This window comes from Vombatus ursinus, unplaced genomic scaffold (assembly GCF_900497805.2).
Source record: "Vombatus ursinus unplaced genomic scaffold, bare-nosed wombat genome assembly UNPS02014813.1, whole genome shotgun sequence".
In the NCBI taxonomy this organism is placed as follows: domain Eukaryota; kingdom Metazoa; phylum Chordata; class Mammalia; order Diprotodontia; family Vombatidae; genus Vombatus; species Vombatus ursinus.
In genome coordinates this window covers 29008350-29030274 of record NW_020954591.1, presented here as the reverse complement: position 1 = coordinate 29030274, position 21925 = coordinate 29008350, and the positions used below count along the sequence as shown (strand labels likewise).

General features: G+C 39.7%; 1 protein-coding gene across 2 annotated transcripts in view; it reads right to left on the bottom strand.

Annotated features, from left to right (window-relative positions):
• Positions 1-21925, bottom strand: part of PRDM10 (PR/SET domain 10) — a 139552-nt gene that overhangs the window by 26783 nt on the left and 90844 nt on the right. For both annotated transcript variants that reach the window (XM_027835105.1, XM_027835106.1), the window contains 5 exons: positions 15525-15872; positions 14229-14384; positions 2762-2941; positions 1688-1798; positions 216-416 (listed from right to left, as the gene is read on the bottom strand). In XM_027835105.1, the coding sequence (XP_027690906.1) occupies positions 216-416; positions 1688-1798; positions 2762-2941; positions 14229-14384; positions 15525-15872 (996 nt within the window). The remainder of the gene's footprint in view (positions 1-215; positions 417-1687; positions 1799-2761; positions 2942-14228; positions 14385-15524; positions 15873-21925) is intronic.

Here is a 21925-nt window from a genome sequence, read left to right as displayed (position 1 = left end):
GGACAATCTCCTGTGCCAAATGAGTTACAGGAATATTTTCTTTTTTTCTACCCATTTCAGGAAGTGCTAACCAGGGATATAAGAAATTTCTGAAACTTTAGTGTGATACTGACATTAGTCATAGATATAGAGAAAGAGAAAGAAAGACTGAAGTCACCTGCTTCTCTATTAAAATTCTGCAGTTTAAAATAAGACTGGATCCCAATCCCTCTTACCTTGCTACTGTACTGCTTGGAGCAGTGGGGGCAACAGACAGGAGGAGTAGCTATTGTGCCAGTCAGCTGAGTATGGGTGCTCAGCATAGGGTCTGGTTCTCCAGGGCCAGCAGGACGAAGTTTCCGGATGCTTGGTGGGAGCTCAGCTCCTGGATGGTTCTTCAAGATGTGGGCTTTCCGCTTGCTAGCGCTTTTATAAACCTATAGAAAATAGTGATCTGACATAACTGCAGTAAAGACCTCTGGTCTATTTCCTTAAAACTTACCCACAGACCCATTCAATTATAAAACTGGTATCTGGAGAGTAAGAATGGTTTTATGTAGTGACATATAAGCAATTGTAATGAGAATGTAATATAAATTAGAACAACAACATAACAGGAATTAGATATGCTCAGCATCCTGCCAGATCTTATATAACAAAGGCAGCACCAGTGTATAGTCTAGAGGGAGAGGCCATACACATAGAAATAGAAACCAGCTCTTTATTCATAGAAAAATGGAATTTTAAAACTAAAAGGGACTTAATCTATAATCTAGTTCAGTCCTTTCCTTTTACATATGAATAAACCGAGGCCCAGAGAACGTAAGTAACTTACTTATTTTCACACAGCTAGTTACCTACAATCTGCTTTTACTGACTCCCAATCCATTTCTCTCCTTCTTCTACTTATTGCTGGCTCTGTCCTTTGCCAATCAGTGCTAATGATTATAGCTCTCAGATGACAGATGTCAGGTTCATGTGGCCCCATCAAAGTAGCAAGTCTAATGATCCCCTTTCATGCTTCATAATGAGATTTTTTCTTTTTTTTTAAATTAATTTATTTTGATTTATCAACAATCACTTCCATAAGATTTTTTCCCACTATCATTTGGTGAAGATTTTCTTTGAAACTCAATGTGAAATAAATAAATAAATGATTTTTTTTAGAAAAAGAAATTCAATGCAGTTTTCACCAGAAAAACTGAAGATTTAGCTTAACTCCACAAAAACAAAACTCCAGATAAAACAACCAAAGTACAGAGTACAAAGCACACACACGTTTTGTGAAAGTAAGCCTTTTTCATAGCTTTTCCAAATATGCAAAGTCCCAATCATATGCTGTAGAAAGAGACTATGATGTTCACACCTAGAAGAGATCAATAGGATCATTTTTTTTTAATCATGATTTTAAAAGGAATGCAAACAAGGGGCTTTTTCACTAAGAGCTTTAATATGCAACACTCTGCCCTTCTCTTGTAACTAAAAGAAAAAAGGAAAGAAATCAAAAAAGACACAGTAAATCAAGTTACTATTTACTAGAAATTTTCATTTCAAAGTCAATCTACCTTAAGCCATTCATTTCTGTATGGAAAAGTACTGAGAGACAGAGAACCATCTGCTAAGAGCACTCATATGTTTGTACATGCAGACAAACTGGCTGCAAGCAAGGCTCCCACAGAGCCTGCTGGGATGGGTATCTTTCCTTTACCTTATCACAATACTGACAGAAATAATCACGGTTGGGTTTGATGATGGGCAGAGTTAACTCAGGCACTTCTTCTATCTTCATATCTGGGTGCCTCTTTGATAAATGGTTCACCTAAATGGAAAGAACAAAAGAGAGAAGAGATCCTATTAGGACCAGCAGCTGAGTAAGCATCTCTGATCTTGGACACTAGGAGCTGGAGTTCTCTGATGCAATGCACAAACACAGTAACGCATCTGGCCAGCACCAGCAGCACCAGACCCGTCTGACCCCAAGGGGTTAACACTCACTTGGAGCCAATCGCTGAAGGTGAACTGGGTCACCGTGGATCCCATTAACAGTCGTTGGCTGAAAGAAATGCTGTTGGAGAAAGCAAAATTACACTTGCGTGAATTTCCTTTGGTGGACTCTCCTGAAGCAAGTCTATCTTTCATTATTTAGTGACCCAGCCTTTCTGAGAACACTGAGTAGGATATAAGGCTCTGAATTTTAAATGCCGCTCCATGATTTTTCTGCCCCTTGGCAACATTATTTTCTGCAAGTGTAATAAGGTCAGTAATGAATTATCAGCAACAGAATACCTATCCTGTTGTGTCCCCTGAACCAGGGCTCACACACCCTACCTTGGTAGGCAAAGTATCTCCCCCCTCACCCCCCACCCCAGTACTGTTTCACATCTCGGAGAGAAAGATTCAAAAAGAGAAAGACAAAGGAAAATAACCAAAAGGGGAAGATCAAAAAGGAAAACCAAATACAAAGAGAACTAAAACAGAGGGAGAGAGAGAGAAAGGTGGAAAGAAATATTAAGTAGTGAATAGTAGCAGCTCTACAGGAAAAAAATAAATGGAAAGAAATAAAGAGGAAAGAGGAAGGAAGCAGAGAAGAGGGCTCAAAGCTGAGCCCTGCTAATTTGGAGTAGTTTTTTCATCAGCTTTCCAGCACTCCTTGTTCTAAACACTGGATACCTGCAGATAAAAATGATTTTGTCCTGGAACACAAAAAACCATTGCTGTGAGCACATAATTTTGACAATGAGAGATTAGAAGACCGAAGAGGTCTGCAGGTTCCAACACTAACCAGCATGCCTCGTCTCCGGAAGCCCATCATGCATAAACGACACTTGAACGTGAAGCTGTCATAGTCCGTGGAGGCAATTCGAGGTTTGAAGGTCTTAGAGCGGCTGATGCGGTCTGCCTTCTTGGCTTCTCTCTCAGGGTTGTGCATCCTTTGCATATGCTCTCGTAGTTTGTCTTTTCGCTGTTTCAAGAGGGGCAAGAGAGAGAGACAAAGTGAAAAACCACACCTCAAATTCTATCATTTAGCATAGTGCTTAATACACATAAGTCACCTGATATATGCTAACAGACTGACTAACAGTGGAAAGGAGAAGTAGACATCAAAGATAAGATGCTTATGTTGCTAGAGTCTCAGACTCACTAAAAACTCATCCAAAGTGTTTGAGAACTACACTGTCAAAGAAGGCAATTGACTGAGACCTAGTTTGAATCATATGAAGTGTTGTGTGAATATTGATTCTGAGTGGAAAGCTTTGGCTTTTAAGCACAGGACCTCTGGTAACATTGGCAATGAGTCTGGTATTGTGAAAAAGATACCAAAGGAGATAAGCTTAGATTTATAGACCTCCTTTTCCTCCAGAATAACAAGCATATTCACAAACACAATTCTTTATTCAACAGTATTTCATATGATACAGAGAAGTGTTTCTGTTGTTTATAGACTTAGAAATTAAAGCAAATAGATTAAATTTTTGCCCAAGATCACAAATATTGTCAGCTGTGGAATGGAGCCTGCAAAACTCTACATCCCCTCACTCCTTTTTGAATAATCTAATCTAGTCATGCAAATAAGAATAAACCCAAAGGATCAGAGGGAAAAAAACTAGATTGTATCAAGCCTTCCATAAAACCTAAAACTACAACATTCACAATTAATGATGCTCACTATTATCAAATGCATAGTTACACTCATATTGGATGATACCTAATGACAGTTCTTGTGATCTTAATATTTTCAGCATCTCTGCAAAACAAAATGTCTTACACACGCCTCTCTTTAGTGTAGCCCATACAAACTTTGAGTCACTGGGGCAAAAGTAACAATCTGGCTGAGAAATTTAAGATACTGAAGAGTATTCCATACCTAGAAAGCCTTGATGAGGCCTCTGAAATCAGAGTAACTAATGATTTCATCTTTGAGAAGGTAGAAAAGAAAGTAAGGTACTGGTGCTGACCAAGAAAGAGGAACCAAATTAGTGAAATGGAAATAATGAGAGTGAATGAAACTTCCAAAATATCCTAGAGTTCATGACAGACAAGGAGGAAGAGACCAGGCATAATCTCATGGTAACCCAGACTTTGGGAGGGCAGAATTCAGAGTTTAGGGGCAATTGGTAGAAAGGCTCCCATGGCCTGATATTCTAAAAAGGGAATCAGGTCAAAAATGATGGGAGGCTCTCAAGATAGAAATTCTGATGATACAAACACACAAGCCTGATGAGGAAAAAAAAAAAAAGAGGATGGATTCGAAGAGACCAATGCCAAGGCCACCAAGGGAACAAATCAACCAACTTATAATTTTAAGGAGACATGAACAATATCAAAAACATCCAAATTGAACTCAATTTCCTATTTAAACCTACTCTTCTTCCTAATCTCCTTGTTGATGGAATCATCAAACTCTCAGACACTGAGGCTCAAAACTTTATTCTTTTCTCAGTCTTCTCTTTCATTACCACCACCTACCATGATCTAGTCAGTTGCTATGCCCTGTCAGTTATACCACTACTATTTTTTCATCAGCTTTCCAGAATCCTTGTTCTAAACACTGGATACCTGCAGATAAAAATAATTTCGCCCTGAACATAAAAAACCATTGTTGTGAGCAGACAATTTTGACAATGAGATTAGAAGACCAAAGAGGCCTGCAGGTGGCATGTGTTAGTCACCCCCCCAATCTTCTTCACCCACTCAGACTCAGAACTCCTAATCACATGCAAAAACATTCACATTGCCACCATCCTATGTCTCACCTATTTCATTGCCTAAGCAGTCTTCCCGAATCCAGGATCCTTCCTTTCCAATCCATCCTAACCCATCCAAAATAGTCTTCCCAATACCTAATTCCTGGGCACCTTACAGTCCTGCTGAAAAATCTTTGTTGTCTAAAAATGTCATCTTTTGTCAAAAAGGTTCAATCCGTTCCCTGCCTCACACTTGTAAGCATGTCAAAAACAATCCACAATAAAATGCTATAAATATGAACTGCAATATGAACTGAAAATGGTACAAACTTAGTGAATGAGAATTGGAATCAAAAAAGTTTTGCTGTCTTTATTAGAATGTTCTAAAAATGTCAAGGCAGTTGCTTGTGTCTGTGAACAAATAAAAATTTATTGTTCTGCACTAAAAAAAACCAAACCTTTGGTGTCTCCCTAGTGACTACAGAATAAATTACAAACTCCTTAGCTAACCTTTTATGGCCTGCCATAAGAGACATCAAGAACCTACTTTTCCAGACTTATTTCAGACCTATTTCCCTTCCCATAGACCTATTTAATGTTTATTTGTATATGCATTTTATTTCCTCCCACTGCCAGAAGCACTAAACTATACCTTCCCCTTTAGGGCACAGCATGTGTTGTTTTTCACCTCCATATTCCCACTGCCTAGCAGAATATGTTGTATGTAATATAGTAAAAGTTGAGCAAATGTAAGTTGAATTGAACTGAAAATGAAAGCAAGTCAACAAGCATTTATCAAGTGCTTATCATGTTGTCAGGCACTGTGCTAAGCCCTAGGGATACAAAGAAAGGCAAAAACTGTCTCCACTCTCAAGGAGCTTACATTCTAATGGGGCAAACAACTATCTACATACAAAGTATATACAAGGTAAATTGGAGATAATCTCAGAGAAGGATTAGCATTTGAGGAGGACTGGGAAAGTTTTCTTGTAGAAGGTGGGATTTTAGCTAAGACTTGAAGGGAAGCTAGGAGGTGATGATTACAAAAAACATAGCAGAGATGGGGAAAAGCCAGTGAAAGGGCATGGAATCAGAAGAAGGTGAGGAAAAAAAGCAAGAAGACCAGTGTGACTGTATCTTAGAATATGTGGTGGGGAGTAAAGGGTAAGATGACTAGCAAGGAAAGAAAGAGCACATGTTGTGAAAGGTTTTAACAACCAGAGGATTTCATGTTTGATCCTGGAGGTGACACAGAGCCACTGAAGTTTACTGAGTAGGGAGATGACATGGTCAGACATGAGCTCTAGGAAAATCACTTGTAAGCTGAATAGAGGACAAATTGGAGAGGATAAAGAACTGATACAAAGAGAGCAACCAGAAGGTTATTGTAATAGCCTAGGGATGAGATAATGAGGGACTTCACCATGGCAGTGGTAGTGTCAAAGGAGAGAAGGGGCCAGGTATGAGAGATGTCACAAAGATAGACTTGACAAGACTTGGCAACAGATTGGATATGGAAAGAGAGAGAAAGTGTGAAGGGTCAAAGATACAAGCCTGGGTGACTGGGAAGATAGTGGTGCTCTCAGTTATAGAAAGTTAGGGAGATGGGAGAGTCCTGAGATCAGTAGATTAAAAGCCATCAGAAATTTGACTAGATGAAAAATCTGAACTGAATGACCCTCAAAGAAAAAGTAACCAAGTAACCAAGGGTAACCAAGTGATGGTAAAGGAAAAAGTCTGGAAGTGGCAAGGGAACAAAGAATATTCCAACTCTCCCACCATGACGAGTGAGTTGGGGGAGGGGAAAGGGTATGAGTGAAAGTGTGGCTGGTATTGGAAAGAGTGGCCAGGGTTCCTGTGTCATAAACCAGGTCTCAGTGAGTGCCAGAAGATGGAAGGAATATGAAAGGAAAAGACTGAAAATGAAAGCAAGTTTGTTAACTATGGAGCAGGCATTCCAGAGAGCACAACAGAAGGTAGATATAGAGTAGGTCACTGGTGGGGGGTGGGGGTGGGTCGAAGAGGAATTTGGCAACAAGCAGGGGTGGACAAGAAATGGGGTTTGTACAATGACAGCTAGTGGTTCAGAATCACTCAGATGAGGAGAGTATGGCAGAGTGGAAATATGCTAACCATTGAAGAGTGAATTCAGGTAACAACTGTTGACCAACTGCCATTAACAGGCAAGGAACACATGAGCCCTGAGAGTAGCAGCACTCCACAGAAAAACCAGTACTGCTTCCAGCTAAGATCTCACGGCCATCATTAGAGTAAGTGGATTCTGTGGATGAAGGGCCAGCCTTCCCCATCAACTGCCACCCAACTGCCTTGCTAGACCAACAGGACACCCAGAAGCACAAGAGGCAACATGTGCCAGGCAAGTCAAGCTATCACTGCCAAACCCTGACCACCATCTTCTCTCATACATTGACAAAGACAGCCCAGGAACCCAAACTCCAGAGCCTTGGGAAGAGCAATGCTTCCAGTACAGCAGCCTTGGCCATTGTCTTGGGAGGCAGCCCCTGTGGAGATGCAGCCCAGGCACTGCTCCTGTAGCTGCTGCAGCCCACAACTACTGAAGGCCCTGAGGAGAAAGCTCCTGCCACTGGAAGTCATTAGCAATTCAAGAGGAGGCATTATCAAATGCTATACGCTAAGGACCTTTTGGTCTGACTAGCAACTGAAGCCTTCCATATCTGCTTTTTCCATTAGAATGTGAGCTGCTGGAGGACAGGGGCTGCCTTACTTTTCTATTTCTGTCCCCAGTATTTAGCACAGTGCTTTGTACATAGGAAGCACTTAATAAATGCTTTTTAAAATTTTCATTCATTCATTCATTATGAATGACTACAGAGAAGTTTCATTGAGGGAGGGAGATGATTAGACAGTTCAGGGCCTTCCATCAATGTCCAACTTTGTGACAGGTGGTGACATTGAGGATTGAGGCTCTCAAGTTCTAGGAGGTTCGCCTCACAGCAGCTGAAGGGACAGACCAAGGGAGCCTAGACAGGAGGCAGGAGCTGGAAATTCAACTTGGCTCTGGTCAGGAAAGTGCTAAAGAAGACCTAGAGCAAAGACAGAAGCTATAGGCCTAAGGCCTAGATCAGGGCTGGTGCAGGACACTCTAGGAAGACTCAGGAGCAAGAAGACCTAAAGTGGGAAGGGGGCTGAGGGTCAAAAGCAGAGGCCACAGGAGGCTGGATCATGGGACAAAGCAGCACTCACTGGGAAGTCCCAGGGGAAAAGACAAAGGCCATACACCATAGGCCAACAAGGGCAGTTAACAGAAGATGAAGGCAAAAGAATGGCATAATCCTGTAGGTATATCAGGAAGCCTAAAGTTCATTATAAGTTGAAACTTTCATAAGTGCTTAAAAAAAAAGATGGGTTCCCTAAGCCGTGTTGGGTTAAAGTACCAATCAATCAATCAACAACCATGTGCCAGGCACTAAAATAAGGCGCAAGGGATACAGATATACAGAATGAAACAACCCCTACTCACAAGAAGCTGACATTCTAATGGAGAAAACAAGTACATACATGTATATAAAAATACAAATAAAGAGAATAAATGCAAAGTAATGAAACACAAAGCAGTTAGGAAGGAAGGGCACTTGCAGTTGAGGAGCTCAGGAAAGGCTTCACATAGAAGGTGATGCTTGTGTTGTCTCTTGAATAAAGAACAGGTTTATATGAGGCCAAGGTAAAGAAGAAGTACATTGCAGGCATGGGGACAGCCAATGAAAAAACACAGACGTGGGAGATATGGAGTGACATGTATGAGTGACAGAGAGAAGGCCAGTTTATCTAGATCACAGAGTGTACAAGGAGAAGTATTCAATAAGACTGGAAGGATGAGTTGAGATCAGGTTGTGAAGGGCTTTAACAACTAAATAGAGGAATTTACATTTTATCCTAGAGGCAATAAGGAACCACAAGGAAAATCATATTGGCAGCATTGTGCAGAATGGACTAGTATGGTGAGAGATTTGAGGCAGGAAAATCAGTCGGGAGACTGTTGCAATAATCCAGGCAAGAGGTGATGAGTGCTTGACCTGAGGTCACAGCCATGTGAGTAAAAAGAAGGGGCTGGATTAAAAAAAAAAATTATGTCATGAAAACTCAGAGAGGAGAAAGTATCCAGAAGTGAGGGTGGTCAACAGTGTCAAATGCAGCAGATAGGTAGAGAAGGATAAGAACTTAGAAAAGACCATTGGAAAAAACAATTGGTAACTTGGAAAAGAGCAGTTTCAGTTGAGTGATGAGGCAGGCCAGATCACAAAAGGCTGATTCACCAAGTGAAAGGAGACAAAGTGGGGGAAGAGAAAGGACCACTACTTGAGATGAACAGGATGGTAATAATGGCCAAATGAGAGATGGATGAATAAATTATTCTACTTTTTTTCTGTTTTCTCCAACACGGAAAATTATTTGCAGGCTGGAAAATATAGAAAAAAATGGTTAACAGGGAACTAAAATCCAAGATAAGAAAGAATGGAAAGCATCTAGCTACCTAGAATAAGTTGAAGTCACTAAGCCCACACAAACTACATACTAACTTGTGGATATGAAAACTGAATCACGACATGAACTTTGAAAACCAAAGGAAAAGTGCTTCAGGATTGGAGACTGGTAAATGCTATCTCAATTTCCATAAAGAATATGACAGGTTATTCAAATCATAAACTGGTGAACTTCACTTTGTTTCACAGCAAAAACTATAGAGTACATTATTAAAAGATGATTCATGGGGCAGCTAGGTGGCGCAGTGGCTAGAACACCAGCCCTGAAGTCAGGAGGACCTGAGTTCAAATGCGGCCTCAGACCAATCACTTGACACATACTAGCTGTGTGACCTTGGGCAAGTCACTTAACCCCGATTGCCACACCAAAAAAAAAAAAACAACAAACAAACCAAAAAAAAAATCAACTGCATAAGTATAAATCAGAGATTTGTTTAGGCAACAATTAGTGTAAAAAAGACCTGGAGTTTTAGTGGACTTTTAGCTCAAGATGAATGAACAAGATGATATAGCAATCCAAAAATGCAATCTTAGGCTAACTTAAAAGAAGTATAGTGTTTAGAAAGGAGACTCACTATATTCTCCCAAACAGACTACACATGCAGCATTGTGTCCAGTTCAGGGCACCATATTTTAAAATAACTTTTGTGGGGGTTTTTTTTGTTGGGGTTTTTTTTGGGGGGGGAGCCAAAACATCAGAGAAAAGGCAGGGACTCCGCTGAGCTCTTCCAAATTGCCCTCCAAACAACTTTAAATATTGCCTCAAAACAAATTCTGGAGCAGCAGAAACCACAAAAAGACATGGGGAAACAATTTCTCACCCCAAAACAAGTTAGAAGGTCGGCAGAAAAGGTCTGTCACCCCCGGGGTGAAAATGGAGCACAGTCTAGTGCAGGCTGGGCCCCAGCAAATCAGAAGCAGACCTTGGGGGCGATTGAATCAGCTGCAGCAGCAGCTTCCAGAGCTCTCAGCCCACAGATAGCGAGAGGGCTGGACAATTGGTCAGAAGGTGATTACAGGTACAGGACTTTGCTGCTTTGCCAAACACAGATGCAGGTCACAGTCCTAAGACAAGGAGGAGCACTAGCATACCAGAGCTTGTGCTGCAGGGGAGCAGAGACTCTGATCACAGTTCCAGGGTGGAAAAGAGTACTTGTGTTCACTCACAGACCAGAGCACAGCCCAGCAAAGTAGTAAATATAACTCTCCTTAGATCATACCACCTTGGAAGAACTGAAAACTTACAGAGCCCCAGAACTAGCTCCGAAAACAGCTACACAAAATACTTGAAGCTTGGGACAGTGCCCCCTCCACCCTGGGAAGTTAAAAGTCAAGAATATAAGCAGGAAAAATAAACAAACAACAAAAAAAGAACCTGACCATAGAAAGTTACTATGGTGACAGGGGAGATCAAAACACAAACTCTGAAGAAGACAACAAAGTCAAAACTGCTACATCCAAAGCCTCGAAGAAAAATGTTAATTAGTCTCAGGCCCAAAAGAATTCCTAGAAGAGTTCAAGAGGGATTTTAAAAATCAAATAAGAGACGTAGAGGAAAAATTAGGAAAAGAAATGACAGTGATTCAAGAAAATTGTGAAAAAAAAGAGTCAAAAGCTCAGTCAAAAAAAAAATACTGAAGAAAATAACACCTTAAAAAACAAAATAGGCCAAGAGGTAAAGGAGGCACAAAAAAACCACTAAAGAGAAAAATGCTTTAAAAAGCAGAATTGGCCACATGGAAAAAGAGGTACAAAAATTCACTGAAGAAAAGAACTCCTTAAAAAGTAGAAGTGGTCAAATGGAAAAAGAGGTACTAAAAGCTCACTGAAGAAAATAATTCCTTAAAAATAAGAACTGAGCAAGTCAAAACTAATAACTCTATGAGATATTAAGAAACAATAAAACAAAGTCAAACGAATGAAAAAATGGAAGAAAATGTGAAATATCTCATCTGAAAAACAACTGGCCTAGAAAATAGACCCAGGAGAGAGAATTTAAGAATTATTGGCAATTGCCTCACCAAAAAGCAAAAAAAAAAAAAGCAAAAAAAAAAAAGAATTATTGGACTACCTGAAAGCCATGATCAAAAAAAGAGCCAACATATCATCCTTCAAGAAATTATCAAGGAAAACTGCTCTGATATTCTAGAACCAGAGGGTAAAATAAAAATGGAAAGAATACACCAATCATCTGAAAGAAAGCCCAAAACAAAAATTCCCAGGGGGGCAACTAGATGGTACAGTGGATAGAGCACCAGCCCTGGAGTAAGGAGGACCTGACTTCAAATCTGGCCTCAGACACATAACACTAGCTGTGTGACTCTGGGCAAATCACTTACCCCCAATTGCCTCACAAAAAAAAAAAATCCCAGGAATATTATAACCAAATTCCAGAGCTCCCAGATCAAGGAGAAGCAATCAGAAAGAAACAATTCAAATATCATGGAGCCGCAGTCAAAATAACACAAAATTTAGCAGCTTCTACATTAAAAGATGGAAGGGATTAGAAAATTATATTCCAGAGGGCAAAGGAGCTAGGATTACAACCAAAAGTCACCTACCCAGCAATACTGAGTATAATCCTCCAAGGGAAAAACTAGACATTCAATGAAACAGACGACTTTCAAGCATTCCTGATGAAAAGACCAAAGCTGAATAGAAAATTTGACTTCCAAATACAAGACTCAAGAGAAGCATAAAAAAAGTAAACAGGAGGGGCAGCTAGGTAGCACAATGGATAGAGCTCTGGCCTTGAAGTCAGGAGGAACTGAGTTCAAATCCAGCCGCAGACACTTGACACTAGTTGTGTGACCCTGGACAAGTCACTTAACCTCAAATGCCTCACCAAAAATGGGGGAAAAAAAAAAAGGAAACGGAGAAATCATAAGGGATTCAATAAGGTTAAATTGTTGACATTCCTACATGGGAAGATGATACTTGTAACACCAAAAAACTTTATCATTATTAGGGCAGTTAGAAGGAGTACATACAGAGGGCATGGGAGTAAGTTGAATATGATGGGATGATATCTAAAAAAATTAAAATTAAGGGGTGATAAAGAGGAATGTATTGGGAGAAGAAGGAAGGGAGAGTTAGAAGGGGGTAAATTATCTCACATAAAAGAGGCACGAAAGAACTTTTACAGTGGATGGGGAAGGTCGAGGAGGTTTGGGGTAAGTGCTTGAACCTTACTCTGATCAGAATTGGCTCAAAGAAGGAATAACATACACACTCAGTTTGATACAAAAATCTGTCTTATCCTACAGGAAAGTAGAAGGGGTAGGGGATAAGGTGGGAATGGGGGAGTGGGGGGTGCTGATAGAAGAGAGGGTAGATTGGAGGAGGCAGTAGTTAGAAACAAAATACTTTTGAGGGGGACAGGATGAAAGGGGAATAAAATAAACGGGGAAAATTAAGATGGAGGGACATGCACAATAATCATAACTGTGAAAAAAATGTTTGTAGCAAGTTTCTCTGATAAAGGCCTCATTTCTCAAATATATAGAGAACTGAATCAAATTTATAAAAATAAGAGCCGGGGCAGCTAGGTGGCACAGTGGATACAGCACTGGCCCTGAATTCAGGAGGACCTGAGTTCAAATCCGGCCTCAGACCAAACACTTGACACTTACTAGCTGTGTGACCCTGGGCAAGTCACTTAACCCCAATTGCCATAAATAAATAAATAAATGAATGAATAAATAAAAATAAGAACCATTCCCTAAGTGATAAATGGCCAAAGGATACAAACAGGTAGTTTTCCTCAGCTGCAACAAATCCATGCCTGGTCATCCTGAGTGATTTACTCTAACCCACCCAAAACATAAGGAGTTTCTTTGGGGTAGAGGATGGAGGCGGGGGGGGGGGCCCCCTCCGGTGGGAGGTACAGAGGGAGAAAAGTAAGAGAGAGTCCAAAACTCTTACTCATTACCTCAAAACCTCAAAACATAGCACCTACCCTCTGAGGGACATCTGCCACAATAACAAAATATGTAGGGGAGAGGGAAGAGAAAAGATATTCCCTGTACTACCTGAAGAGATTCTGCTGTGGGCACCTAGGTAGTAGTTAGATTATAACTGCCCTGAGAGCCCAACACACAGCTCAGAAGGAGGGAGGTTGGGATCCTCAGTAGCAGGGGAGCAAAGGAAAAGGCCACAGTAGAGGAGTGTTGGGGGATCAAGGGTCAGTGTGGCCATGTTGGAGACAAGCTTCATAATCAGCTGTCACTGGGAGGTAAGACAAAAACCTATCTTCCTATGCTCTGATTGGTTGATCAAATACCATTTGGATCATGCTACAGCTCCCTGGGCATCATGATATGGCCACCATTCAGGACACCACCTGTCTAGAAAGGGTGACTAAGCTCAATGGAAAGTTACAAGTAGATAGCTTTCAATTCAACATAAGGAAAAATTTCCTCACAATTAGAGCTACCCAAAATAGAACAGGTTATCCTAGGAGGCAGTGAATTAATTTCCTATCACTAGAGGTCTTCAAAGGCTGGATAGAAACTCTGTTAGAATGTTATAGAAGGGATTTATGTGCTAGATATGAGGTCTAAATGGCCTCTACAATCCATTCATACTCAAGGATTCCATAGTTCTATAATTACAAATTTAAGATAATGTCTTTTTCGAAAGATATTCTCCACCCAATAAAATACAACAAAAGCATGTCACTGAGCATTCAGATGTCAAAATTACAATAATTTACAACTAGGTGTTAACTGGTGAACTGAACATGGATTATTTAAAACTACTTTGAAAAAAAGTACATATACACACATCTATATGTACTCTACATGCCAGTATGTATAGACAGATACAGAGATAAAAAAAAACAAAAAGCAGAAGCGTAAGCCAAGAATTAAAATATTAAAATGCTAGTCTCTACCTAGCACTGGCTAGACTAAAGTATTCCTCCTATAAGAAAATATTTAATGTCTGAAACATATTCTAGAGTCAACCAAAGGTGTTTTCTACAACCACAGGGTCATTGCCCCGGAAAGGAAAATCTTCAGGCAGCACCCAATTCCAGTACCTTAAATTGCTTTCCACAGGTAGAGCACAGGAAATCCTTGCGGTCTGAATGTCGGAGCATGTGGAGCCGCAGTTTGTCAGGACGGCAGAAGGCCTTGTCACATTCTGTGCACTGGTAAATTTTTTCTGAGTGGAAGCTGCGTACATGTTTCTTCACCTAGCAATGAAGACCCCAGAAGAACTCAGAGGACTTAGTGCTCAAAGATGTGGCAAAGGGATTGAGCAGCACTAGAGGAAGCCCCACATGTGACAACAAGTTATAAATCACCCTGGGTATACAAGCCAATCAAACAAATTACCAAATGGCTTCAATCACAACTGAAACACACACATCTTCCTCTCCTTCCTGTTCATCTCCAGCACAAAAAAAAATTTTTTTTGCATATGGATTCAGAATTAATGCATCCTCTCTGAAAACAGGAGAAGGACTGATTTCTGAGTCCCCCAAAATTAGTGGAACTACAAATAAATCTTTACTTCCCTTAGGCAGTGGTAAAAGAAACAAATTTTATATTTATATCTATCCAATCATCTTGAAGATTAAGAAATCAAAGTGGGGCAGCTAGGTGGTGCAGTGGATAGAGCTCTGGCCTTGGAGTCAGGAGGACCTGAGTTCAAATCCGACCTCAGGAGCTTGATACTTACTAGCTGTGTGACTCTGGGCAAGTCACTTAACCCCAATTGCTTCACCAAAAAAACAGAAAGAAAGGAATCAAAGTCTTATTTGTTGTTAGCTTATTTACCATTTGGTTTTAATTATTCACTAAGAAGAGTATGAATCATTATAAGTCCAAGATTTATTCTAAAGAAATTTTGCTAACTTATCTTGGACCACCCTACTTCATCACTGAATATGGCCTAGGAATGTTATTATATTTCTGTATCAACTTTCAACCTATTAAGTTGAAAAACTATATGCCTGTAACTGAACAGTCAAAGTACAATAGCAATAAGTTCTTATGATCTTGATGTATTTTATATTTTATATTCCCTCTTATGTTAAGTGCTGGAAGTCTAGTATAGTTTTGTTGCAATGTTTTTTCCCTTAAAATAATCTGGTCTGGGTATTTATTGTTTATCTTATAACCTTAATTTATATAAGATACACTCCATAGGATTAGTGAGATGAACACTGACCTGAGGCTTAATGGAATAAAAATGTTTTTCTCTTGACAAAAAAGATATTTTAAAGAAGCAGGAAAAATGGCATGTGCTGGGCAATCCCAAAATCCTAAGAAAATCAAGGCCACCTTTTTACCAAGAGAAGGGAGTTAGAGTATTTACTCTTAGCCCTCACCTGAATGAAATCTGGAAAGCGCTTCTTACACGTTGGGCAGGTGAAATAGCCGTCATGGATATGAATAGCTACGTGGTCTTTCAGCAAGTCTAAGCGGTCAAAGGATTCTGGACAGAAGATGCAGGAATAAGTCTTCTGATCTGAGTGGAACTTCATATGGCTCTCCAGGGAGGTGCTGCTGATGAAACCCTTATTACAGATGTCACAAGTCAAAGGGCAGTTTCCTTCCCTTCCATGGAAGCGCAGGTGTTGATCCAGCTTGTCCTTTTCACGGAATGCCTTTCCACACTGCAAGCACTTAAAGGGCCGGAAAGATTTTCTAATAAACAGATGCTGAAGAGCCGCATTCTGAAAGGCAGAAGGAAACATAGTTATTTAGTGGAATACAGTAAGTGTACAAGATGCTTTACATACATGTGGGCCACCTGGGCCTTGTCCATTAACAAACAAAAGGCACACAAATATTTCAGAGGCAATTCTCAAGTGAAATGATGCATGTGAAGCACTTTATGATCTTTAAAGTACCTTGCAAGTCAGTTATTATTATTATTATTATTAACACAATTAGATTTTGTTGAAGAAAACATTAAAATTTTTAAAAATTTAATAGATAAATGCTTTCTTAGCATTGTTTTTATTCTTAGTGCTGCTGCCGTTATTTTCCAATGACAACCCTCCAATAGAACCCTCCATAGTAACAAGGAACTTCAATGAGGCCAAACGATACCCTAGACATGTCTGAGAGCAGCCTCATTCCACACTGACACTCTACCACCTCTCTGCCCAGAAAAGGGAGGATGCATTACTACCAGTCCCCTAATGCTGACTGGTCCCTACATTAAATACACTCACTATAAGTTAAGAAAGGATTTCAAAGAGACACAGAAAAGCATCCTCATTGTAATAATCACATAAAACAACAAATTCCAGAACGTTTTTGAGATAAAAATGGAAAGGTTAGGAGAAAGCACTGAAGAAAAGTCACTTGTGCGTGGATGAGGCTGGAGGAAAGTGACAATGAGTAAAAGAATAAATGCAGGGCACAATTCATCTGCTGAAATTCTTGAAGAAAGAAAGGACATAAGACAGAGCTAAGGATAGGGAAAGGTACTGAAACCCATGATGTCATTGCCAAAGGGAACTCCCAGTAGAGGAAACTTCTAAACAAGGCAGGTCAGCAACTTCTCTGCAATTTGGAGAGTGGCCTGGAGCAGAAATGTCAAACACAAAACCCATGGGCTTGAACCAGATTGAAATTTAATGGGAAAATATTTAACAAAATAAATGAAAATACAATAAGAGGCAAGTAAGTGGCGCAGTGGATAGACCACTGGCTCTGGAGTCAGAAGGACCTGAGCTCAAATCCATCCTCAGACATTTACTAGCTATGTGACCTTGGGCAAGTCACTTAACCCCTACTGCCTCCAAAAAATCAAAACAAAAAAGAAAATACAAAAAACCACAAATAATGTTAATATGCAGTTTTCTAAGGTACTATGTAGCCCCACAATGATCCTTATGCATAGTTTCGTGACTCCGCCCCCTCCTTTCTGTTTGAGTCTGACACCATTGGCCTAGGGCACTGACTTGTTAAGTGTCTTGCCCAGGGTCACACAGTCAGTATTTGTCAGAGGCAGAATCTGAATCCACATCTTCATGACATCAAGGGCAGCTCTGTATCCACTACATCATACTGCCTCTGGAACTGAGAGTATCATTAAAATCTTTCAAGAGATAAACCAGTGACGTTTTGAAAAAGCCTTGAAAAAGAGATGATGTACACGTTCACTTGAATGTGACAAATACACAAGCACAGATTGGTTTATATAAACATACACATTTAATGACTTCAAGTTTGAAGACATGCTGGAGCTTTAAAGCTAAGTAGGAATTTCCTGCCAAGATGGCTCCTCAAATGGGAGGCTGACTGCCCAACTCGCACACTTGCTCCAGCAAAACCCTAATGTTTGCACCAGACCAAATGATGATTAAGAAATCCAATAAAAAACTATAGTAAATTACTTCTCCCCTGGAAGTGAAAAAGAGGTGATCCAGAAGCATGCGGGAAATGGGAAAAGAGGCCATCCTAACCAGAAAAGCCAGCACCAACCTAGCATAGCTTCCCAAGTGACATAGCATATAAAGTTCTGTGTCCAAAGGCAACAAGAGTAGAGAACTCCCCAGAGAAATCCCCAGGGTGGTCAAAAAAACTCCAGAGTGAGGCCCTTGCAAGCCCCAGAGGAGAAGCAGTCAGCTGCAACAGCCCGGGGCCCAGGAATCCTTAACACTGTCCTGAGACAGCAGAGAGGGCCCTGAAGATCCAATGATCTCAACTTCAAAGATACAGAGGAATCTAACCCCAGGAGGAGGAGGAAGTCCAACAGGGCCCCAAGTGAAAGCAAACAGGGATGACCAGCACACCCAAATGTTCAGCAGGAAGCAAAGCCTGGTCCTGGCAAAAAAATACAATTCAGGAATTAAAGCCAAAGACATGAGTAAATCAAAGAAAACACTGACAAGGATGAAAAATTATTGCTAATCTAGAGATTCCCTAAAAGGAATCAGTAACAACTGCCAGTAGAGACTCAAGGGAAAAAATGGATTTCTGCAAGGACTACATCAATACCTAGAAGGAAGGAAGCAAGAGATTTTTAAAAATGAAATAAAAGCTTTCAAGAAAAGAACTGGAAGGAGAATAAGGAGCTTTAAAGATAAAGTGACAAGCCTTATTTACACAAGAACTAGACTCCCTTCAACATCAAAACAGACCAAACAGAAATCAATTACTTTATGAGACAAGAAATATTAGAACAAAATCAAAAGATTGAAAAAATAGGAGGAAATGAAAGCTATTCAGAAAACAAAAGCTCTGGAGAACAAGGTCAAGAAGAGATAATTTAAGAATCAATGGGGCAGCTAGGTTGCACAGTGGGTAGAGCTCTGGCCTTGGAGTGAAGAGGACCTGAGTTCAAATCACACCTCAGACACTTGACACTTACTAACTGTGTGACCCTGGGGAAGTCACTTAACCCCAACTGCCTCATCAAAAATAAATAAATAAATAAATAAAAATAAAAAAGAATCATTGCACTCCCTGAAAACTATGGTTTTTTTTAAAGCCTGAACACTATATTTCAAGAAATAATAACTGAAAATTGTCTGCATCTATTTGAACCAGAAGAGAAAGTAAAGATAGAAAGAATCCACCAATCACTTCACAAGAAATCCAAAAGGAAAAGTCTGAGGAATGTAATTGTCAAACTCCAGAATACCAAAATCAAAGGAAAAATACTGCAAACCTCCAGAAATAAATAAATCAAGCTGCAGGGACCACAATAAGAATCAAATAAGGCCTGACAGTTACTACCAACAAGCAGAGGAGTCCTTGAAGTAAAATATACCAAAAGGCAAAAGAAGAATAACTTATTCTACAAAGTCGAGTATAATCCTAGAGGAGAAAAAAAAGGACCTTCAATGAAAGAGAGGATTTTCAAGCATTTTTTATGCAAAGAACAGAGCTGATTAGGAACTTAGAAATACAAATACCAGCGTCAAGAAAAACCTAAAAAAAAAGTAAATTAATGTGAGTGACTAGAAAGAGTGATACAATGATGCAGTGCTAACATTCTAATAGGGGAAGAAGAAACAAATGCCCCTTCAGAACCTTCAAAGGGTATTGAGGAAATTAAATCTAAAGGATATCTTAGATTATTTCTCAAACAACTAGGGAATGTCTGAAAAAATTGTGATGTATGAATATAAAGGAGTTTTACATCATAAGAAACAACAGAAATGATTTCAGAGAATCTTACAGTATGAAATGACACAAAGTAAAATGGAGCAGAATTAGGAGAACAATTTATTCAAGGAAAGCAATATCATACAGAAAAACAACTTGCAGAAAGAAAGCACATGTTCACCACATGTGGATTTGTTTTGCTTCACTATGCTTACGTGTTATGAGATTATTGGTTTGTTGTTTCTTTTTAATTTTTTGCTTTTGATTTTCAGTGGAGAGTTAGCAGTATTGATGCCAAAAATGGGAGGCTCTGAAACTAAGCTAAGCAGAGAAGCTCCTATTTGATCCTAGAGGCAATAGGAAACCATTAGAGTCTGCTGAGGAGAAACATGATCAGACATACACTTCAGAAAAATCCCTTCGGCAGCTGCGTGTAATAAGGACTGCAGCAGAAGAGAGACATGAGGACAGAAGACCAATTAGAGGAATATCACAATAGTCCAAGGGAGAATTGATGACAGCCTGAACCAGGCCAGTGGCTGTGTGAGTAAAGAAGAGGAAGGGACAGATTCGAGAGATGTTCCAGAGGCAGAAATCACAAGACTTGTTTCTGGTTGGTTAAGTGGCATGAGCGAAGGCAAAAAGTCAAGGATAAAACCCAAATTACAAACTTAGGTGACAAGAAGGATGGTGATGCCCTCAAAATAAAATGGAGGTAATGAAGATGGGCACATTTGGGAAGGAAAGATAATGAATTCAGTTTTGGACTTAAATTGAGTTCGAGATACTTATGGTTCATCCAGATTGAAATATATAATATGCAATTGTATAATCTAATGCAATCTATTGTCGTTGTTATCATTCAGTCATTTTAGTCAGGTCTACTCTTCGTGATTCCATTTGGGGTTTTCTTGGCAAAGATATTGTAATAGTTTGCCATTTCCTTCTCCATCTCATTTTACAGATGAGGAAATAGGCAAACAGAGTTAAGTGACTTGCCCAGGTTAACACAGCTAGTAAATATCTGAGGCCACATTTGAACTCAGGAAGATGAGTCTTCCTGACTTCAGGCCCAGCACTCTATCCACTGCACCACCTAGCTACCCAATGCAATCTACTAGAATAATAAAATAACATGCTTCTATTTAGACCTTACTATGTAGCAGAAACTGTGTTAAGGACTAGGGATGAAAAGACAAAAATGAACAAGTCCCTTTCCTCAAGTAGCTTACATCCCTAACAGAGAACGCAACATATACATATAAGCATATACAGAATACATACAAAATGAATATAAGGTAGCTTTGAGTTGGGGCCATTAATCAATTAACCCTAATAGATAGTTGTATAATACAGTTATGAACTACGAGAATAAAATGAACATGTGTAAAATCACAAACTCAAAGAAAGGAAATTTCAAAGTTATTTCTCCATAGTAACATCTAGGGAGTTCACTAGTCTCTCATCCTAATCAGGCTTAAATGCCAAAGGTTTCATTTCTATACAGTTTCTGAGCAAGGAGTAAATGCTCCTACAACTCCTGGGCACAAGAACACATCAGGTAAAGGCTCATACCACCTGGGCTACTTTCAACCTTTACCTGAGGCTCCTTGTAACATTTCACAAAGTAAAGGCTATTTGGGGTTTTAGAAATTCAATGTTTGAGGAGCCTCCAGCACTCAAAAATCTTTCCCTTCATCCAGGTTCAATAAATTTACCAAGCATTGTCAAAAAACGCTGTTTAGACAACTGATCTCAGTTCCTTTGGGGATTACATTTTTCCTTAGGTGCCAAATTCAGTACTCAATTTTGCTTTGGTCCATTATGCTAATCAGTCTTCTGTCATTTCTGATTAGCCCGAGTACCCACAGACAATGATTTAAACTGAGCAGCCACCTGGCTCCACACTCTCAATTCTATCTATAAATCTTGCTTTTGTCATCTTTTTAGTTTCCATGGAGCCTTGAATACTGTCTAACCACTCAAGAACTCAATTGTGGTTCCCTGATCTAATAATCCTAATTTTCTGCTCATGTTACGTAGTAGTGAAAGTAACTTAAATTTTTCCCCTTTGACCCCTGAGAGATTTGCAAGAATATTCTAACTTGAGTTATCTTCTGTGATTTGGCCCCAGACTGAAAAATGCAAACCACAAAAAGCATGGAAAATTTCCAAGCCAACACAGACAAAGCTAACGTCCCTTTAGAGATCTTAGGGTCCAGCCAGTCAGTCCCAGTCAGTTATACCATGCAGTATGGTGTATCAAATGCTCTCAGGTTTTCAAAATAGAAAGGATGCAAAATCCTATGACAATAGGTTCTCACTGGCACAAAAATCATACTGAATTGGAGTCCGAAATATCAAATGCATTACTGACCAACCTAATGAAATGTTATCTAAAGTTTCATGTTATTAGCTAAAGGGATTCACAACCGTAGATCAAACTCTTCTTCCCAATGTTTTGGACAATGTGTACTAGGACTCTGAATGAGTAAGCATTTTTTAATGGCTTTCTCCCCCCTGTTCTTTGCCTGATTATTAAGGCCCTTCAAAATGTAGGTCCCACCCTATATATTGAATGCTTTTGCAATTCAACAGACATCTAATTAAGTGCCGTGTGTGTGTGTGTGTGTGTGTGTGTGTGTGTGTGTGTGTGTGTGTG